This window comes from Canis lupus, chromosome 16 (assembly GCF_048164855.1).
Source record: "Canis lupus baileyi chromosome 16, mCanLup2.hap1, whole genome shotgun sequence".
NCBI classification, from domain to species: Eukaryota; Metazoa; Chordata; class Mammalia; order Carnivora; family Canidae; genus Canis; species Canis lupus.
The window spans coordinates 12185847-12205953 of NC_132853.1; the positions used below are offsets into that span (position 1 = coordinate 12185847).

A 20107-nucleotide genomic window follows, 5' to 3' on the forward strand; every position below is an offset into this window, starting at 1 on the left:
CCTCCCCCTCTGCCTCCTCTCCGCCCCTGTGCTCCGAGGCCTGGGGAAGTTTGAGGCCACGGGCAGCCAGGGCTCTGGGCTCAGCCAGGCCTGGGCCAGGTACCTGCACCAAGCTGTCCCCGGTCACTGAGGCATGGCTGCGGCCTTCCTCCTGCCCTGCTCCTGATGTGCCCCAGCCCTTGGGGTTGGGGAGCCCTCTGCCCCAGCCCTCAGGGAGCAACACGTGGGTCCCCACCCTGCCCAGTACCCCCGACTTCAGTGCTCCTGTATCTCAGGTGTCCTGAGGTACAGACACTGCCGTGTCCCTGTGTCTCCGTTTGAGGTTGCAGGGAAGCGTGGGCCTGGCTCAGCCTGTGCTCTGCCCCCTGGGGACCCACCTCCCAAACGTCCCAAGATGACCTGGTCATCGTGAGTGACGATGGGCAGAGAGAAGACCATCAGCTGTACCCCGGCCCCCCATCCCCCCACCCCTGCCCACTGTCACATGACTCTTGGCCACGCAGCAGGTCTGGTGACCTGGGCCGGCCCCAGAAGGGATCTCTCCCACCCCTAGAGTTGCTCTTGGTTGAGGGAAGGGTACCCCGTCCTGAGGGTGGGCGGTGGGCCTGGGAACAGGTGTTGGGCACACTGTGGCCCCTGCACAGGCCCCCACATCTTGTGGGCTTAGTAAGAGCCACCCCCGCATATCCTCCCTGCCATCTGGAGGCCCCGGGGCGGCCACTCCAAGGCTGGGGCAGCACCGCCAGCCGCCACGCGGGGTGTTTCTACTGTCCACCAGCTCCCCAGAGACGTGCTCCCCTTGTTACATAGAAAACGGGGCAATTCAATGGGTTTGGTGTATTCCATCATTGACTCCCTTAAATTGTGGCAGCACACACAACATGGAATGGGGCATTTTCACTGTCTTCGGGTGTGCCGTTTGGAGGGCTAACCGCATTCACTTGTCTGTGCAGCCACCACCAGTCTCTCATCCCACAGCTGCGTCACATCCCCAGACTGAAACTCCGCACCCCCCCGGCCCCCCAGGCACCCCCAGCCCTGCAGCCCCCAGCCCTGCTAATGCGTTTCCTATCTCTAGGACGTGCCTATGGCAGACAGCCCCTGTGAGTGGAGCCAGATGACATTTGTTCTTTCGTGTCTGGCTTCTAGCACTCAGGGCCTCCTTGAGGCCTGTGAGCAGCGAGGGTCAATACGTCTTCCCCTCCTGAGGCCAAATAACGTTCACCTGAATGTGACCACGTGAAGGTGGCTTTGCGCCCTTCCCGGGGGTATGGGGCAGGGGGATGTGGGGCAGGCCTCTCCCCGTCCTGCAATTCTGTTTTCAGCCCCTGAGCTGGCACCGGGTGACAGTAGTGGTGATGTGGAGATGCCCCGTTTGGCCTCCCCAATCACTAGTGAATGGACATTTGGTGGTCGTGACTACCATGTGGCAGGGGTCCCATACGTCCCCCTGAGCTCCCAGCGCCCTTCTGTGTGCACCCAGGACTGGGGTGGCTGCATCATATGGTAACTCATCCATGTCCCCTCTGAGTAACCATACACAAGCCACTTTTTAAATGCATTCAAATGCATTTGTCGCACACCAAGGTCCAACGGAACCGTGGACGCCCCCTCAGCCACGGGCAGGACCATCTCAGAGGCACCCAGCTGAATGCAGGGCACTGCCGGACAGATTAGGGCAGAGCAACCCCAAGGGAGTGTGGGTGCTTCTGGGTGGGACAGACTGTCCTGTAGGTCGCCTGGGGTGGGGGTTCCCTAGGGGAGCAGACTGGCCACAGTCAGGAATCCATGCTTGCAGGATGTGTGGGGCAGTGAACACACGTGAGGCCAGAGCTGTGGGTCTCGTCCATCATGCATCTGTCCAAACCCATGGACGGACAGCGCGGGAGCAGCCTCGTGCACACTCTGGACTGCAGGTGATGACACTGCGTCTGTGTGGGTTCCTGGTGGGGTGTCGACCATGGGGAGTCAATGTGGCGAGGCGTCAGCAGGCATCCTCTGCACTTTCCTCTCAATATTGCTATGACCCCCAAACTGCCGTAATAAATAAAACCTATTGAAAAAAAATAAAACCTATTGGAAAATGCACATTTCATTATTGTACATGCTGAACATGACTTGGACCCCAGCGCACTTGACCTCAGGCCACTCTGCTCACCCATGTGCTTCCTCCCCACCCCCGGGTCCAGCAGGGTACTGTGGGCACGTGGGAGCCCTGTAAACGCCCGGCTGTGGCCCCAAGATACGGCGGTCTCTCTCCCTTGCTTTCGTGCCTCGAATCCACCAGCTCTTTCAAAACCAGCATGTATCACTTCACAGCCCAGATGATAAACAAAAAAATCTATTTTCTTTTTTTTAAAGTTATTTTTGATCTTCAGTATTTGTTTTATTTATTTATTTAAAAGATTGTATTTATTTATTTATTCATGAGAGACACAGAGAGAGGCAGAAACACAGGCAGAGGGAGAAGCAGGCCCCATGCAGGGAACCCGACGTGGGACTCAATCCCGGGTCTCCAGGATCCGGCCCTGGGCTGAAGGCGGCGCTAAACCACTGAGCCACCGGGGCTGCTCCTATTTTCATTTTTGAGTGGCAAACACAATCTGAGTAAGTGATCCCTAGGTGAGAGGGGCCTTCCAGTCCTACCCTGGCCGCCGGCCTCTGGCTTCTCTGCCCCTGTAGGAATCACATTGTCTCTCTGACTCCCGGCAGAAGCCTCCAGAAGCCTGTCAGCAGCCTGCATTCCTCCGTTAGGTGCCCGGGGTGGGGGGTGGGGGTGGGGGTGGGGGGGTGGCAATCAGCCCATGGAGGGAGGTGCTTCTCTTCCTTCTGGATGTTGCTCCTTTAAAGTGGGGGGAGCGGGAAGGGGGGAGGGTTGGGGCCCTGCTGTGCACCCTGAGTCAGGCCCAATGCAACCTCCCCACATGGTTACACACCAGGTCCTGAGCTATCTGTGCTTCACCCCAGTGACCTGCCGGGGCCTCCTGCCCCGGGTGCGGTGGAGGAGGGGCGTCCTCCCTGACCACACAGCGAGGGTGGGCCTTGGGCCTCATGGCCACCTGTGGCCTGCTCCGTGAACACCCGTGCAGCCCAGCCTTCTGTGGGGAGGCGTCCGCAGTCCACCCAGAGACAGCAGGCCACCAGGAGGGCCTGGCGCTCACGCAGGCAGCCCTCCTGCCTCTCCCAGGGCCACACGTGGCTGCCTGGACCAGAGCCTGAGCCGGCCATTTCCGGCCATTGTGCAGAGCGGGGTTGGCTCCGGAAGCTGCAATCCCCAGGCGGGGCCCTGCGGGGCTGCCATGGGCTCCGGGGCATCCTGGCTGAGAGTCTGGCCGGCGTCATCTGGACGGGGATGGCGCTCTGTGGCACCACTACCCACACCCCAGGCTTGGGGTGATCCCCTCAGCCAGTGCCAGCTCGGGGGCTGAGAACAGAATTGCTGGATGGGGAGAGACCTGCCTAGCGTCCCCCACCCTGCACCCTGCCCTGCACCCCCACCACCCCCGGGGAAGGGTGCAAAGCCACCCTTACGTGGTCACACTCGGGTACATGTGCGGAATGGGGAACAGCTCCCCAGATCAGTGATGGGTGTTGGTGGAGAACGCACGGGGTGTCAAGGACACTGTAGGCACCCAGCTCACCAGGGATCCACTACGTCCAGGAGAGGGACAGGCTTCCATGGCGACCAGATTCGACTTCTGGCTGCAAGTCTACAGAGAAGGGACAGCCCACAGGCCGTGTGACCTCCCCGGAGAGGCTCCTGGAGACTCTGTTCAGATCCGAGCCATCCCAGAGAGGCCACAGGCTCTACATCCGCCTGTCCCCTTCCTATTCCATCCCAGGGTCCCAGCGGGACCCAAGTGGCCCCTCCAGCCTTTCTGGGGCTGAGCAAGGGTGGCGTGATCAGAAACCTTTGGCTTGGAAGGCAGTTTGGGGCAGCGCCTCAAACACGTGAGCACAGAGCTGTCGTCCGACCCCATACCCCACTGCCAGGTATGGACAGGATGGGAACATATGCGTCCACACACAAACGGGCACGAGTGTTCAGGGAAGCAGGGTTCACGGCAGCCAAGGGGTAGAACAGTCCAAATGTCCCTCGGCTGGGAAACCAACAGACTGGGTGAACAGTCAGACAGGCAGGGACCTGACCCTCTGGGCCAGCAGGCTGGGTGAGCAGATGGTTCCACTTGTGTGACATTAGAGCCCACGCGTCCAGAGATGGCCCAGGGGAGGTGGCCTCAGGCTGGGGTGGGGACAGGGCCCCAGGGTGTGGGAATGACCTCTAAGAGGTTCAGAGAGCTTTGGGGCAATGGAAATGCTCTGAAATTGGATGAGCCCATGGCTGCTCAGCCCCGTCACTAGACCCGGGTGAGTCCTGGCCCCATGAAGCCACCGTGCTAGAAGGGAGAAGCCACAGTGACTCCCAGTTCTGTGGAGTCACGGCCCCGCCAAAGCCCCGCCCGAGGTCACGCCGCCTTGGGGGCCGAGCCAGGCGAGGCATGGTGCCCGCCCGCTCTTGCCCTCTGGCCTCTAGGAGACGTGCTTTCGCTTAAAGGTGAGGTGGTGCTGAGGCAGGGCAGCCAGCAGGCACAGGGGTGCCAGAGGAGGCCTTCCTGCTGGCGTCCTGGACCTGGCGGGGTCTCTGTGCCCCGCACAGGTGTGCCCCTCTGGAGAGATCCACTGCCCTAACCAGATGGCAGGGATCCTCCTTCCCCACAGAGGGACACCCCAGGCCAGGCTCTTCCCCTCCTGGACCTCAGTGGACCCACAGGGGAGAGGAGGGTAGAGTGGGACGCACCCTAAGACCCCCAGAGCCCTGGCGCCCAGGGACCAAGGTGGGCCTCGCACCCCCTTCCCCCAGCAATGAGGCATATAAGCTTCCAAAAGGAAAGATCCAGACTAAATTTACACCCGGCCCGAGCGCAGCCGGGGAGAGGTCAGGCTAGGCCCCCACCCGGCCTCTTGACGCAGTTCCCCTTCCCTTTGGTGGGGTTTCCATTGTTCTGGGGGCCTGGCTCCCAATCTGCCTGCACACTCACTTCCTGTTTCCTGGCTGAGAGGAAGCAGAGATTTCTGGCCCCTTCCTTTCTCTCTACGCTTTTAAGGATATTGAAAAATAATAATACTAACAGGCAGCGTTGGAGCTGCGGTGCTAGGCTGGGGGTGCCCGAGGCGCCCAGGGCCCCTCCGTGGGCTTGGCTCCATACCTGGGATCCCAGGCCACTAGGGCACCTGCCCGGGGACTCAGGTCCTCCTCCCCGCACCCCAAGAAAGGCCCAGCACAAACTTCCCGACATGGTGGGGTTCAGAGGCTCCAGGACCCGGTCCAGGCCTCCCAGGCCCTCCACGCCCTGGTCTGACATATAGGAAAACTGAGGCAGAGAAGCCTCCAGCCTCTAACACCTCTGACGTCACTGGCGCCCATGACAACCCCAAGGATGTCACTTGGTCTCCCCAGGGAGGGGACTCCCACACCCCTACCAGCAGCCCTAGCCTCCTGACCGCTGGGGTGATGGGCAGTCATGGTGGGGTGCAGACTTATCTGCCCCCATGGCCCCCACACCCCTGCCCAGGCCCCTCGCAGAGGCCAGGAGAGCTTCAGCTCTGAGTCGGAGGTCAGGCTCTTCTGGCGACAGCCTCTGCGGCCCTGAGAGGTCATTCGTCCTCCATCAATGGGGTCAGATCCTGGCCCAGGCTCGAGGTGGGGGGGTGGATGGGGCACGAGCAGGCAGCCAACGGGCCTCAGTGGTCCCTCCCATTAGCCTCAGAGCACCCGGCTCCCGGCTCTTCCTGAGTGGGCAGGGTGGCGGGGACAGGATGGCCCCCTCAGGCAGGGTTGGACCCTCGCCCACGGCATCCACCTGCCCCCTTCCCAGGAGCTTCCCTTTCCGTCCCGGGAGATAAAGTGTTTTTTCCCCTGCACGTTAATGGCCGCCCCATCCGCCAGGCTTGGCAAATTGCAGCCCAACTATGAGTGGGGCTTCCGTCCAGGGAGCCAGGAGGGGAGGGCCAGCCCCTCTTTCTCAGCCCCCATCAAAGAGGGAGCCCCCGGGCCGGGGGCGGCCTCCACGGCCTGGGAAAGCTTGGGTTCCAGACGAGGCCAGCACTGGGACAAACCCAGGCTTTGGGGCTAAGGACCCCAAACATGACCCTCCAGGGCCTGGCCGCAGCACTGGGTGGGTGGGGGGCACTTGGGCCCTGCAGAGGCTCTCCCTGCCTGGCCCAGCCACAGATGCCCATCCCAGGGGCTTGACCCCAGCATGGCCCACAGCCCCCGCGCTGAGGAGGTGAATGTTTCACAGAGGCTGCTGGTAGCCGAGGACACAATGCACACTCACAGCAGAAGAAACCCAGGGGGATCCCTAAGTGCACACCGCAGCAGGTGGCCCCTTGTCCCTCCACTGCCCAGACGCAGCACCCTGGGGACACGCCAAGCAGAAGGCTGGAGCTTGACGCCCTTGGGAGCACTTGGGTCCCCTAAGTGGCTCTCACCCCACCCAGTGTCTCCTCTATAAAATGAGTCTTTCTTTCTACATTCAAGAAATCCTAATACAGCGACACCACAGCAAAATATCAGAATGGCCAAAATAAGACACAGGCAGTAGCAAGTGCCAACAAGGGCATGAGGCACCCCAAGCACCTCAGACCTCATGGGGTGACCTGGGGTCCTGTTGGGTGGTCCCTGGTTTCATGCGACTCCTGGGACCAGCAATTTCCCCGGAGACTGTCCCCGGTACAGGCCCCCAAGAGATGCTAAAAGGCTGCACCCGATGTGTCCCAAGCAGCCAGGCTGGGAAGAGCCAAAGCCAGCAGTGCGTGTGCCCTGCTCCCTTCTCCCGGTAGAGTAGGGCTGCCCAGAGGAGGCGCATGCCACTACCCACATGGCAGTGCTCACCGTCCACAGACACGCAGTGGAGTGGGAGGGGCCAGACCCCTGGGGCGCTGTGCATTGCCATGGGCGCAAAGCAGGTGGAACAATGCCACGAGAGTGGAGGGGAGCCCCCAGGCTGGGATGGGGGGCATCTCCTGGATGGGTGCCGGTTTCCCATGCATGCTCACCCTCGTGCATGTGTCCACAGCAACGCACACATGCAAGCCACCTCTGGGCAGGGTGCCTGTCTGGGCAGGGTGGTGGCAAGTGGCCCGTGGGGCCTGTCACAGCCCTTGGCACACCAGCTAGGGGCCAGCTCTGTCTCCGTGTCAGTGAGGCAGATGGGGTCCCTCTTGGCTCCATGGAGCTGGTGCTCAGGAAGGAGGCTCAGGCCACAGCTGTGAGGGGTCAGACGTGGTCCTGAGGGCATGGGAAGCCTTCAGGTGTCCAGTAGTCAGAGGTCACCCTTCGCAAAGCTCCCTAAGAATTGAGGTGCAGTCAGGGGTGCCCTGTAGGCTGAGGAGAAGGTCCCCCAGGCAGGGAGCACGATGGCCTAGACTAGAATGGGGAGCAGCAGGAGGGACGTGTTCTGGGGACCCAAAGCTGGGGCAGAGTCCGTGCCCTGGGCCTCTGGCCTGAGCGGCGGTGCCCCAGCAGCAGGAAGGTTGTCATGAATGCTGGGCAGTCCCCAGTTAGTGGGGCCCAGGAGGCAGTGAGGAGAAGGACCGGGCGTCCCCCCAGGGTCTCCCGCTGCTTGGGCCCCCTCCGGACTCCCCACTCAGGGCTTCCAGGGCTGACCCTGGACAAGCATCTTCCCTGTGGGCCTCAGTTGCATTATCTCGTGAGTGCTACGTATGGAGCCTGGCACAGGGTGCTTCCAACAGGCATGCCGAGCAGGGGGCGGTGGGCAGGGGGTGGAAGCCAGAGCACTGCAGACCCCGGGCCCCCCTAGAAACCTCCACTTCCCTCTGGGACCTCACTCAACGTAGGTCTACACAGCTGAGCCAGCCCAGGGGTACCCAGCCCCCACAAGGCACAGGTCACTGGGCCAGGCGCATCCCTGGTGAAGGCTCAGCACATCTGGTGTGAAGCCGGACCCCGCCGTGGCCGACAGAGCCGCCATATCCTGAGGCCAGGGCTGCTGGGGGGTGGACAGGAAGCCCCATCTTTCCCTGCTCCAGGCTTGGCTCGCTCCTTCCTGCAGCCCAGCGCGCGCCTCGCCCGGTGCCCCTCTGCCTCGCGCTCTGACATGCCTGCGCCGGCCCCTGAGAGAGGCTTGGTTTACCCTCTCCTGGGGCTGCAGAGACCAAAAGCTCAGTGGTGAGGGGTCCTGAGAGGGTCCCAGGAGGACCCCGGAGGCCCTGGCCGATCTCCGCCGTGCCCCGCCGCCTGGCCAAACGCTCAGGGAAGGTAAGGCAGCAAGACCCCTTTCCAACACACTTCAGAATATTCAGAGACAGGCAGAGAGACCGCTGCAACCATCCTGCCCTACTGACTGGGGTGGAGGGCAGAAGGGGAAACTGAGGCCCAGAGCCTCCAGCAACAGGAAGCAAAGCTAGAACCATTTCTCTGCAGCCTTGGGATGTCCTGCCCTCAGGGGATGCACAGCACTGACTCCTCCCACAGGTGATTCCCTGCGGGCAGGCTGTGTGTTCCCCAAATGGGCGCCACCAGAGGTGGGAGGAGGGGCTGCTCCGCTGGAGGGAGGGTGGTCCCGGCACCCCCCAGCTGGAGCCCCTTTCACCCATTCAGCACCTAGGGGTGCGCCTGTGGGGCAGACAGCACACCTCATCCCTCTCTAGGCCCCCAGGACCTCCTGGAGTCCAAGCAGGTGTCAGCTCCATCTCTGTTCTCCCCCTGTACCCCCTGCCCTTGCCCCCCACAGTCCCTGAGAAGCTGAGTCCCATGGACCCTAGCCCCCCTGAAGCCCCCAGAGTGGGGGGATGATAGTGGAGAACATGGCCGGGTGTGACAAGTCAGAGCGAGGCTGCTCCTTGGGCACCCTGATCCCAGGCCTCCTTCCCTCAGACTGGTTCTGATCCCAATTCAGGAAGGGGCAGGTCAGGAGGGAAGTGTGGACCCCTGGGGGAGGCACAGAGCCGGTGGGCAGTGGGCAGAGCCAGGGCCCCACCCCGGCTGGCACCCAGGGCCTGGGGAGGCCTGGAGTTTCATCCTCTCCCCATGTTTGTCTCGCACCTCTGTGCTTTGGGGAATCTTTCCAGAAAGTTCTCTAATGTGCCCAAGCTTTGAAGAGAGGGCTGAGCCATTCACTGTCCACACATGTGGCTCATTAGCTATACTTCCATATCCACCCCCCCGGTGGTTTGAGAACTGGGGGTTGCCCCCTGAGGGAGGCTCCCCTGAGAAAGGAGAGCAGCTGTCTTGGTCCTGAGCCATCATAGCCTGTCTCTGTCTCGCTGCTCCCCTGGGGCAAGTCTCCTCCCTCTCCTGGGCCTCGGTTTCTCTGTCTGTACACAAAAGCCCTGAGGTGTGCTGGTTCTTCTACCCTGGGGCTCAGAGCCCATCTCTGGGTGTGGGTCGGAGGGCGGCAGGTAGAGGGTTTAGAGCCCAGCTTGGACCCTATACTCCGTCAAGTACACTCAGCCAGTGCGGGCTGTGGGGAAGGGATGGCGGGGGGGGGGGGGGGGGTGGCGGGTAGAGGACAGGCCGGGCGGGGGGCTCCACCTGCCTGCCCCAGCCCTGCACCCATGGCAGACCCTCCCTGAGCCGTGGGGACGTGGAGGGCACTGGTCCCTCCTGCGCTCAGCATTCCCGGACTATCCGAGCCGCCCCCCACCTCCCTCTTGGCTGGGGTGTTCAGCTGGGTGGGGCTGGAGGGAGGTGAGGGCAAGCAGAGGGTGTTCCAGGTTGGGCGGGGGGCAGGCAGGGGCTGACTCCAGAGCAGGGCTCAAACCCCCAGGACGACCAGAAGGGGTTTAGAGCGGCCCTGCCTGATCCGGGACTCTTGGCCACCTGTGGGGTCTGGTGTATCCTCAGCTGCTGCCCCACTCCCCCCGGGCCCCCACCCACTCTCACAGCAACGGATAGCTGGCTTGGGGGTCCCTGGCACCACCTCAACAAGGAAACCGGGAACCAGTCCAGGGGCTGGGGGTAAACCACCTGGCCAAACTGCGGACACAGGCCCTGTGGCCACCTAGAGGCCCTGCACTCCCCCACCCCACCCCTAGCACCACTCAGGCTGCAGAGGCCAAGGGAGGGAAGAGGGCCAGTGCACATGCTTTGCCCCCAAGAGAGGACACTGCTGGCCTGTCTCCAGGAGCAGGGGACTCACCGCCCCATCAGGCAGCCCTTCCCTGGAGAAGGCCTGAGTCTGCGAGGTGACTGCCCCTCCCTGCCACCCCCACCAAGCCACTCTAGGCCCCAGGGACACATGCAGCTGTCCTCTGACCACCAGCCCGCCTTGCCCAACCCCAGGTCTCTTGTGGCTGGGTGCCCCCTCCCAGGGCCATGGTCCCTCCACATCCCCACACTGTGCCATACACATCTGGGGTGCAGGCGCATGCCCTGGGGGAGAGGCCAGGGTCACAGAAAAAATGGTCCCTTCTGTGGAGCTATAGTAGCGTGGCCGTGGTGCCACCAGGTGGCCAGGCCCAGGGCCTTCCCAGAGTGTCCCGTCCTCCATCTCATACCGAGGCCAGCAGGGTCCAGGGTCACCAGCCAGGCCTGCGCCTGGTCTCTGGCTGCCTCACAGTGAGACGCTGAAGTCCCAGGGGACAGTTCCCCCACCCCTGCCCACAGTTTGGGCAGGCCACCCCCATGATGGCCCCCACCCGTCCCTGGGCCTCCTGTTTGTTCGCTGACAGCTCCCTGTTATCAGCGAGGAACACACACAGGAAGTCCGGCCGGGAAGGGCCCATCCCAATCCTGATTTACACGGGATGGAGCATAAAAAGCCGCCCTTCCTCGCCCCGGGAGGAGCCTCCCTGCCCGGAGACGGCTGTCCACACAGCCCAGATGGACGCTCCAGTGGTCAGGCCAGGCAGGTGGCCTCTGCAGGCGCCTCGGGGCGGCCGGACAGGGGGAGGATCCACCTCTGGCCTGAGGAGACAGCAATGGGGGCCAGGGCCAAGCCCGGGCCCGGGCAGGATCAGGTATGGTGGGGGTTGCCTTTGGGGGGGCAGGGAGCAGCCCGGGCAGAGTGAGCGCCCCTCAGCTCCTGCCAACCTGTGGACCGCAGCACCTGTCGGCCAGGCATGTGCCCATGCAGCTCTGCATCCTGCCCTCTGGCCACTACCACGTTTTTCTCCCTAATGGTGCCGTTCCCACTGCACGGAGGACACTCGGGCCCCTTGGCCAAGGGCACCTGCGGCAGGTGTCCCAGTCTAGACTGACTCTGGCCTGCCCAGCTGGGATGCTTAGCCCTGGGGGGCCCAGCAGCCACAGCGACTTCCCCTTCACACACCCTTCTGGCCGACTCTGCTGTCCTGGAGAAGCCCCTAAGGTTGGCTTGGCTCTACTGTCAGAGCCGGGGGTCCTAGGACCATCCCCAAGGGTGGGCAAGCACTCATGGCATGGATCTGGGAGAAGAGGTAGGGGGCTCTGGCCTCATGCAGCGGAGCCCCAAAGCCAAATCTGCAGCCAGGATGAGCCATGCTCCTTGGGTACCCTGGACAATGGGACCAGAAGGAGCCCCTCGCTTCCTGCTGGGCTGGCTTCAGGGACATGGGTGGGGTCCTGAGGCAGAGGGCCGGCCCACCGCAGACTGTAGGGGAGCCCCTGCCTTCTCTCCCCCACTGACCAGAGTTTCTGAGTCCCCACCCAAAGACCCCAGCCCAATGGAGGCCTCTTGGGCCACAGTAGTCGTCTGTGTGGGGAAGCCCCGGGGTTCAGATGAAGAAGCAGAAAATGGGGCCTTAGCCTGGGTTAGTAGCACAGTGAGGACTAGGGACCCAGCCAGTTTGCAGGACTCAGAGGGTCAGGGACAGGATGGGGGCAAGGGACTGGGTGGGGAAGGTCTCCCCTAGGTCTGGCTCTTAATTCTTCACTGCTTGGGTCTGGGGGAGGCAGCCCCGCTCAGGTGTGGGGCCCAGGACCTGAAGCCCTTCAGCCATAGGACCCTGCTTTCACGATTACAGGCGTCCCAGCCACAGCTCCCCCCCAGCTGCCCTCAGGCCATCTGCTGGCAGCTTCCAGGGCCCCCTCATTCTGGGGCTTTCTGTTCAGCCATCTGGGGCCCTTCCTTTAGCTCCATGCACCAAAGTAGGCCCCAGCCCGACACCCTGGAGCTACTAGCTCTGCAACAGGCCCTCTCCTTGCCCATGAAGGACCCTCACCCTGGGGCTTTGAGGTCTTTCAGCTTCATGCCCAGCAATCTGTCCATCCCCATCTCCTGGGACCCAGGGCAAGGCCGCCTCTGCCTCTAGGCCGAGAATGTGAGCCACAAGCAGAGCTTGGACCCATTGGGCTTCGGCCATCATGGGGGTAGAGATCTGTTAGGCCAAACGCAGGTGGAGGCCCCGCTGGGGCACACAGCCTAGCCCCCTTCCCAGCGCCCAGACAACTGGGTGACCACGGCTGTGCGCCAACCCACAACATGCCTCCGACCTGCAGACCCCAGCACAAGGGAGGTACACGCGGCCCCCGCCACTCGGAAGAGCAGCTGCCACTGGCGTCCAGGGGATGACAGAGCTCCCCTCTGCAGGTGAGTCCCACAGCAAGCTTCAGGTGCTCTGGGCAGAGGCAGGGGGTCTGGCTGTGCCTGGGGGTGTTGTCCACACACATGCGCTTAGGAGACCAGGGCCCAGGCTCCACTTCCAGGGCAGAAGCTGCAGAGGGGCTGGCCTGCGCCTCCCACATGATGAGGGCTGTGATAACGGTGGTATGGAAGGACCCAAATCACACCAGAGCTCCTAGGTGGGGCCTGCACCTGCTTCCAGCGTGCCAGCCACCTCTCTTGGTGAGCACTGCTGCCACTTGGGGCTGCTGGAGCCTGGGAGGCCCCCACTATAACCATAGGGTGAGTGGGACTCCCTGAGGGCCTGAGGGTGGTCCTGGCTGTCCTGAACAAAGGGGGTGCCCAGCAGGAGTCCTGTGGAGCCCCATCCTGGCACACTGGTTGGGAGGGACGCTTAGTGGGGTATCTAGGGTCCTGGCAGGCTCTGCCAGCCACAGCGCTCCGTGCCAGCTGGTGTAAGTACGGGGTCTCTCTGCCTTGGGGGTCATTACGTCCATCCTACGTGTGGCTGCGAGCTAGTGGCCAGCTTTGGTCAGGCCCTGACGCCTAGGGAGCTGCTCACCCGCCTAGGGAGCTGCTCACCCGGTTGTGACGGCCATCCTCCTCCGTTTGGCGCTCAGCCTGGGAGGTCTAGGGCCCCCCTCCCTCCGCCCCTGCCCCTCCCCACCCCCCCCCGCCAGAGCGCGTTCCCCACACAGCCTTGAAGGCACCTGACCCACCTCCCAGTCTTGCGTCCCCATGGCCTTGGGGGCCTCGGTCCTGTGTCTCCTGTGGCCTTGGGGGCCTGGGAGCGGCTGGGGAGGGACAGCGCACTCGAGCTACTCAGGGGCCTGCCCGCGGGGCGCCGTCCGCCGCCGGCCTCAGTGTCCCCATCTGCTCAATGGGGGCGGGCGGGGTGGAGGGGAGCTCGGCCCCCCCCGGGGCGGGGTCGGGGCGGGGCGGCGGGCGGGACCGGGGCCCCTCGGCGCGGCGGCGGCGGCGGCGGCGGCGGCGGCGCGTGCGCGCCCGGCTCGGGCGGTGAGTGCGGAGGGAGCGAGCGCGGGGCCGGGGGGCGCGGGGAGCGCGGGGAGCGCGGGGGGCGGGGTCTGCTCGCCGCGCGCCGGGGGCGGGGGAGGGCGGGAGCCGGGGCGCGCGCGGAGCTGGGGGGCGACGCGGAGCGACCGCGGGGAGCGAGAGGTGAGCGGGCCGGGCGCGCCGGGGGGCCGCGCGGGAACAGGACCCCCGGCTCTGCCCGGATCCTGCGCCCGGTCCCGAGAATGGGCCCAGGGGCCCCGGGAAAGGGCGCCCCCTGCCGGCACCAGGCTACGAGCCGGGCCGCTGGGGGATGTGGGGGCCGGGGCCCGGGCCGGGGGCGCGGCGCAGCCCCGCACCCGCGTCCGGGGCCTGAGCGACCCGCAGGGCCTGGCCCGGGGCCTCGCCGGCCCCAGACCCCGTGTCTCTCTCCATCCTCGCCCCCTCCCCCGGGGATCCGGCGTGCAGGAGGACGGGCGGCTTGGGGCCGGCGGCGGAGGGGACGCTTCGCCCCCCGCCCCCCCCCCCCCGCCTCTTGTCACCCGCCTTTCTGCCCTCCCAGGGTCCAGAGCACCCCCCCCCCCGCCCCTGCTCCGGGCCGCCGCGGTGCGGAGAGTCAGGCCCCTCCCTCTGCGGAGCCAGCCCTCCCGGGTGGGCCCCCGCGAGCTTGCAGCGCGGGCAGGTGGCTGGGGAGGGAGGTGGCAGGATGGGCTCCTGCTGACCCTCAGGGAGGAGGGGACACAGTTGCTTCTCAGCTGCGGCGCTGCGGCCACCCGCCCCCCCACCCCCGCCGTATCTCCCCCGCCCAGCTGGGCTGCAGAGGGAAATGAGACTGCCAGGCCAGCACCGGGGAGGTAGCGCCATTGGCCTCCTGCGGCCCCAGAGGGCAGGACTTGAGAAATTGAGTCTCTCCTGTTTTAAAGCATGGTCCCCTTGTAAGCGGCTTTCCATGAGCAGGGCAGGTGCTAGGGTGGTATCCGCGGGGCAGTTGGCCTCGCAGAGTTGGGCCTTACCCAGCGCAGGTAAGCACAGGGTCTGTGGAGCCCTGCTATGCTCCTACCCAGCTCCCCCTCCCCCACCCAGGGCCCTGGACCCACCCCTACCTTCCCAGCCCTGTGCCACCTGTTCCTGTAGTTTCAATTCTTGCTGAGACCCCTAGGAGTGCCCCTAGTCGTGTGCTCCCCCTGGGCCCGTTCCCAGAGCACCCTGACCCACAGGTCATGCCCCTGCCCCGAACTGCTGAGAAGCACCCCACTGTCCCCAAACTAAGATCTGGCACCTTGGCTTTGCTGCTTGGGCCACCGACAGAGAACAGAGGGTCCACAGAGGACTCCTCCCGCCCCCCAGCTGCCTCCCGCCTCCCCAGGTCCATGAAGTGCAGGGGACCGGAGCAAGGATCCACTGCCTGCCGGCCATGTGGACCCTCCCCTTGGGCTTCGGCTTGGCAGGCCGGAGGGCTCAGTTAGTGCCCATGGTGGTCACTCTTCATGGGGCCAACTATCAGGGCTGGACAAGGGGCCTCTGAGACCCTAGTGGTATCTGAGGGAACCGAGTTCCAGAGACAGGGCGACCCTCCCCTGATTCTACCTTCTGCCACACAGCAAGCAGTCCAGCTATCCTCTGTGTCCTTCCTGCTGGATGCCCTGCAGGGCCAGGGGCTGCCCACTTGGGTGGAAGTCAGCCCCTTGGGGGCCTCTGATGGGGTGCCTGGAGCCTCACGTGTGCACGGCAGCACCCCCCACCCCTATCCCCAGCCCACCACACAGGCCCCTCTGCAGGTAGGCAGGCAGGCAGGCACGGCAGGTAGGCAGGCAGGCAGGCACGTCGCGGACCATTAATTCTGGGCTGGGCTTTCTCACATTCTGAGGAATGAATGCTTCCTCAGGTCCCCCGCGTCCGTGCCCCTTCCCTAGGACAGAGGGATGGCTTTGGCTCCACTGGCATGTGGGGAGGGCTGCTCCAGTCATCCCCTTTCCCCCCACACTGTCCTGGGAGCCCTGGACCAGACCGGTGGGACCCCAGCATAGGAGTGACTCCATCTCGTGCAGTCTCTGCCCCACTCTGAGAGGGACCATATGGCTCCTCATATGGAGCACCTGCACCCTTCATACACTCCCGTGCCTCCCCCGTGGCTCCCCGTTGCAAATGAAGACACTGAAGGCCAGAAGGCCAAGGCCCTGGGCTGGCTGTTCCCACCACCACCACCCATGTGCAGACTGACGTGGGACTGCCCGGCCAGGACACAAGGGCGCTATGTCCAACCAGGGCAGGGAGAGCTGGTCCAGGTGCTCTCCTGGGCCCCCACCTCCTCAAGTGAACTTTGCAGGAGCTGCAGATGTTGCCTCTGGCCCCAGGCGGGGGTCGGGGGGGCAGGGGTGTGCTTCTGTTCCTGCCATCGCGGCCCTTCTGTGGTTCCAGGCTGCTTGTGACCTGCAGGGGCAGGCAGGTTGCAGGAGGGGGAACTGCCTCTGTCTTTGGGGGCTTCCCCGCCCCCCCAGAGGCCGCAGGGGGTGGTGCCAGCAGAGAGGCTACACTGGGCCAGGGAACAGCCTCCCCCAGAGGCACGGGGTGAGGAGGGGTCTGCAGATGGGTTTATGGGGCTGTGCCTTTGGCTGCAGGCCACCCGGAGGAGAAGGCCGTTGCACCTGCAGACGTGGGCCATGTGTGACTCTAGGGAGCTGCTCCTGCTGTGGTTTCTGGTGCTGGCAGTGGGTGGCACTGAGCACGTCTTCCGGCCTGGGTGAGTCAGAGCCGTGGGGGGCTCGGGCCTCAAGGTGCCGCCGCGGTGGGGGTGGGCAGCCAGCTGCCCTCAGGGCAACCCCAGGACTCGGGGAGCCAGGGCTGGTCCTGTGGTTTTCACACTTGCTGAGAGTCTTTCCTGTGGTGGCGCCAGGAAGCCCCTTCCTCAGGTTCTTGGCTCCCTTGGTTGCGGGGCTGGGAGGGTCTGGGCGCAGGGCTGGAAGCTGTGGGACTGACTTGCTGGCCTCCCCGCTCTGTAGCCGCAGGGTGTGTGCCATCGGGGCTCCCAGGGGCCCTGAGTCTGAGTCTTTTGTGCAGCGAGTGTACCAGCCCTTCCTCACCACCTGTGATGGTCACCGGGCCTGCAGCACTTACCGGTGAGTGCCCCTCCCCATCTGCCACTCGGCCACCTGGGGCCCAGGAGGGCAGTGTGCCCCAAGGTGGGGAGCCCGGGGCCCAGCATGGTCACAGGGACTCCCTAGGACCATGTGAGTAGATGGCAGAGGCTGACACCCGCTCTGCACTGGGCGGTCTTAGTAACTACAGGCGTCCTCACCGGGGTGCACTTGTGCTCCCCGCATCTTTGGAGGGTTTGCCCTCCCTGTCTCCTGCCCTCTGCTTTTGGGGTGTTGGCTACAAGTTCTTACATGTTTGAGATGATGGCTGCCTCCCCAGAAACCCGCCTCAGAGCTCCAGTGGGAGCCTCTCCCCAAGAGGCCCCTGATGGTCACAGATGGAGACCCTGGTGCCACAACCCACCCCCCCAACCCAGGCCATTCTCATGGCCTAACCGCCCGTGTGAGGGGGCATGTCTCCTCCAGTCCTGAGCTGTGGAAATATGGTTTAAAGATGTTTTGTTCTCTGTGGGGGTCTCAAAGACCTTCCCGTGGGGTCCCCTCCACTGGCCAAGCAGGTGAGGGCAGGGTGGGTGGGGCCCAGCTAGGGGCTGGCTGAGAAGGGGCTGGCGGAGCCCCATTTATGAACACGTCTCCTCCCCACCTGCTCAGGGGAGGGGTCGGGAGCGCCCTCAGCACCCACGGACTCCTGTGCCCTGGGAGGGAAGGTAGGGTACGCACCGGGCAGACCAGCTGGTGCTGCCGGTGACTCGCTGCCCCCCCCGTGCCCCCCAGGACCATCTACAGGACAGCCTACCGCCACAGCTCTGGGCCGGCCTCCCCCCGGCCTCGCTATGCCTGCTGCCCTGGCTGGAAGAGGACCAGCGGGCACCCCATGGCCTGTGGAGCAGGTGAGAGGTGCAGGCTGCCCCAGGGCCCCCAAGACCTGGTGAGGCAGCAGTCCATCCCACCCTCTGGACACTGGGCAGAGCACCTGCCGCTTTTGCCTGAGTGGAGTGCCTCCTCACCGTATGGCACCCCTCCCCTGGCTGCCACCCCTGCAAGGCCCTGGGGACCCCTCAGTTTGTGATGGGCCTCCCCCTCAACAGCAATATGCCAGCCACCGTGCCAGAATGGGGGGAGCTGTGTCCAGCCAGGCCGCTGTCACTGCCCTGCAGGATGGCAGGGCAACACCTGCCAGACAGGTGAGGCTGGTTCCCGTCCTCCCTGTGGCCTCTCGCTGGGTGCCTGGGGTGGCCCCCTGATGGGCGGGTGTTGAGGGGGCTCAGCAGCACCCGCCTTCCTGCAGACGTGGACGAGTGCAGTGCTGGAGGGAGCAGCTGTCCCCAGTGCTGCGTCAACACCGCCGGGAGTTACTGGTGTCAGTGTCGGGAGGGGCACAACCCATCCACAGATGGTGTGCTCTGCCTGCCCGAGAGGGGGACCCCAAGGGTAGCCCCGAACCCCACAGCAGGTAAACTTCCCGCTTGCCCCTCCCAATCCTTGCTGCTGTGCCTGGGAGGGGGGCCAGAGGGGCATCACCCCGTAGATCTGTGCTGGGCAGTGGGGGCTGCCGGGGGCCACAGGCCATTTTCCCCAGGGGAAAGATGGGTGGTGATTCCTTGGGGGCATTGTGGGGAGGGTCACTGGGGGGGCCTCATCTCAGCCATGAGGGTGGAAGAAAGCCCCTACCCAGGGTCTTCTCTGTGTCCCTGCCTCGGCAGCTGGGAGACACCACGCCTCTGCTGGCGACGGGACATTATTACTTTTGGTACGCGCTGTGACACTTCAAACTCGTACCGTGAGTAATAATGCGCTGTCGGCAGCCTGGCCTCAAGAGTGCGACATGGACCTCAGCTTGGACAGCTCAGCAGGGACTCTGGCACCGAGGGGTAGGCAGGGTGGGTGTACCTGCCCAGGGTGCACTGACATGCAGGGCCGCCTCCCTGACATTCCGGCCGGCCTATAATGGGGCGGGGCTCCTGGCAGCTGGGGCTTGATCTCCCATCGCCAGGGCTGCGCCCCACACTCAGCGGAGGCTGAGGGGCCTCCCCATGGAGGCAAGAAGCCAGCCTGAGGAGTGGGGTAGGGGGTGCGGGGACTGACTCAGGGCTGGGATCTCCCCAGGTGTGGACACTGCAGTAGAGGAGGAAGTGCAGAGGCTGCGGTCAAGGGTGGATGTGCTAGAACAGGTGAGGCCCTGTGCTGTCTCCTGGTGTGGATCAGACCCTCAGGGTGGTTGTGGGTTCAGTGAGGGTAGCCCCAGGAAGGAGGTATCCTGGCTACTGACAGCCCAGGCTGGGCAGGGGTAGCAAAGAAGAGGGGCCGAGCTCGGCTGTGCACCTGCAGGCAGCACAGAGAGCCTGAAGCCCACCCCTACCTTTGTCCCTGTGGCCTGATGAGTCCTTGGAAGCTCTGGTCCTGGGACCCCTTGCCCCAGTCCTTGGGGACCATTGCCAGCTGGACAATGTGGTGTCCATCTGTGCCCAGCACCTGGTTCTCCCACCACAGAAGCCCCTCTGGTCAACATACAGGGCCGCGCACATGGAGCCGGGTCTGGGAGTGGGCACAGCCCTTCCTGGCCTCAGGGCTCCAAGAGCCTGTGCGACAGCAAGGACCCCTTCTGCCCACAGAAGCTGCAGTTGGTCCTGGCACCGCTGCACAGCATGGCCTCTAGGGCCCTGGAGCACGGGCTCCCAGACCCCAGCAGCCTCCTGACCCACTCCTTCCAGCAGCTGGACCGCATCGACTCCTTGAGTGAGCAGATCTCCTTCCTGGAGGAGCAGCTGGGGTCCTGTGAGTGCCACCCACCCCACAGAGCTGCCAGGACCTGGGCCTGGGGCTAGGAGGCCATAGCCTTCAGGGGAGGTGGTGAGGAGCGGTGGTGACCTCTGACCCCACCCCTTCCTCTGTCCATAGGTTCCTGCAAGAAGCAGCCATGACAGGCCTGGCCGGGGTCCCCACTCTGGCTCCTGAGAGCCTGTGCCCGCTGTGCTGGGTCAGGCAGGAGGGGACGGCCTGCCAAGACAGGGTGGGAGGAGGGGCCCCACCAGGCCGGCACCCCTGCACCCCGACCGGTGGGTGGACCCGTGGCTGAGGGATGGTACGAGGGTCTTGCTTGCTGGGGTGCATGTCGGGGGCACCTCTGATCTGTGTCAGAATAAAATGAATGTTCAGGAGCTGCGGTGTCCTGGGTGGGTTCTAGAGGGCGATCGAAAGCTGATGGGGGCCGCCTGCTGGCTGGTGCAAGGAAGGAGGGGCAGCTGTGGGACACAGAGAGGAATCCAGCCACAGCGGGGGGCCCCCTCCATGGGGTCTTGGCCCTCTCCAAAAGGGGTGAGAGCAGGTAGATTCTGGGAGAGACTGACCTCTGGGTGCTAAGGTAGCTCTACCCCCAGCTAGCAGCCAAGAAGCAAATCTTCATCCTCTTCCCTGACTTGCAGCATGCCCGCCCCC

General features: G+C 64.3%; 1 protein-coding gene across 8 annotated transcripts; it reads left to right on the forward strand.

Moving 5' to 3' along the window:
* Positions 1 to 8064: 8064 nt before the first annotated feature.
* Positions 8065 to 19830, forward strand: EGFL7 (EGF like domain multiple 7). Of its 8 annotated transcripts, none has more exons than XM_072778727.1 (10): positions 8065 to 8281; positions 12443 to 12533; positions 16196 to 16317; positions 16577 to 16693; positions 17447 to 17562; positions 17761 to 17856; positions 17961 to 18125; positions 18779 to 18843; positions 19285 to 19447; positions 19571 to 19830. In XM_072778727.1, exons 3-10 carry the CDS (start codon positions 16238 to 16240, stop codon positions 19591 to 19593), a joined length of 825 nt encoding a protein of 274 aa, XP_072634828.1. In that variant the 5' UTR covers positions 8065 to 8281; positions 12443 to 12533; positions 16196 to 16237; the 3' UTR covers positions 19594 to 19830. The 8 variants fall into 8 exon arrangements, with proteins under 8 accessions (XP_072634828.1, XP_072634827.1, XP_072634826.1 ...); XM_072778726.1 differs by lacking the exon at positions 8065 to 8281 and adding an exon at positions 10788 to 10983; XM_072778723.1 differs by lacking the exons at positions 8065 to 8281; positions 12443 to 12533 and adding an exon at positions 10795 to 10983.
* The last annotated feature ends 277 nt before the right edge of the window (positions 19831 to 20107 follow it).

Bases quoted from the DNA above. Each gene is read 5' to 3' on its own strand.
- EGFL7 (XM_072778723.1), top strand. From the start codon at position 10,945: ATGGGGGCCAGGGCCAAGCCCGGGCCCGGGCAGGATCAG. The intron at 16,318-16,576 runs GTGAGTCAGAGC...CCCGCTCTGTAG, and splicing joins GAGCACGTCTTCCGGCCTGG to CCGCAGGGTGTGTGCCATCG. The intron at 17,563-17,760 runs GTGAGAGGTGCA...CCCCCTCAACAG, and splicing joins CCCCATGGCCTGTGGAGCAG to CAATATGCCAGCCACCGTGC.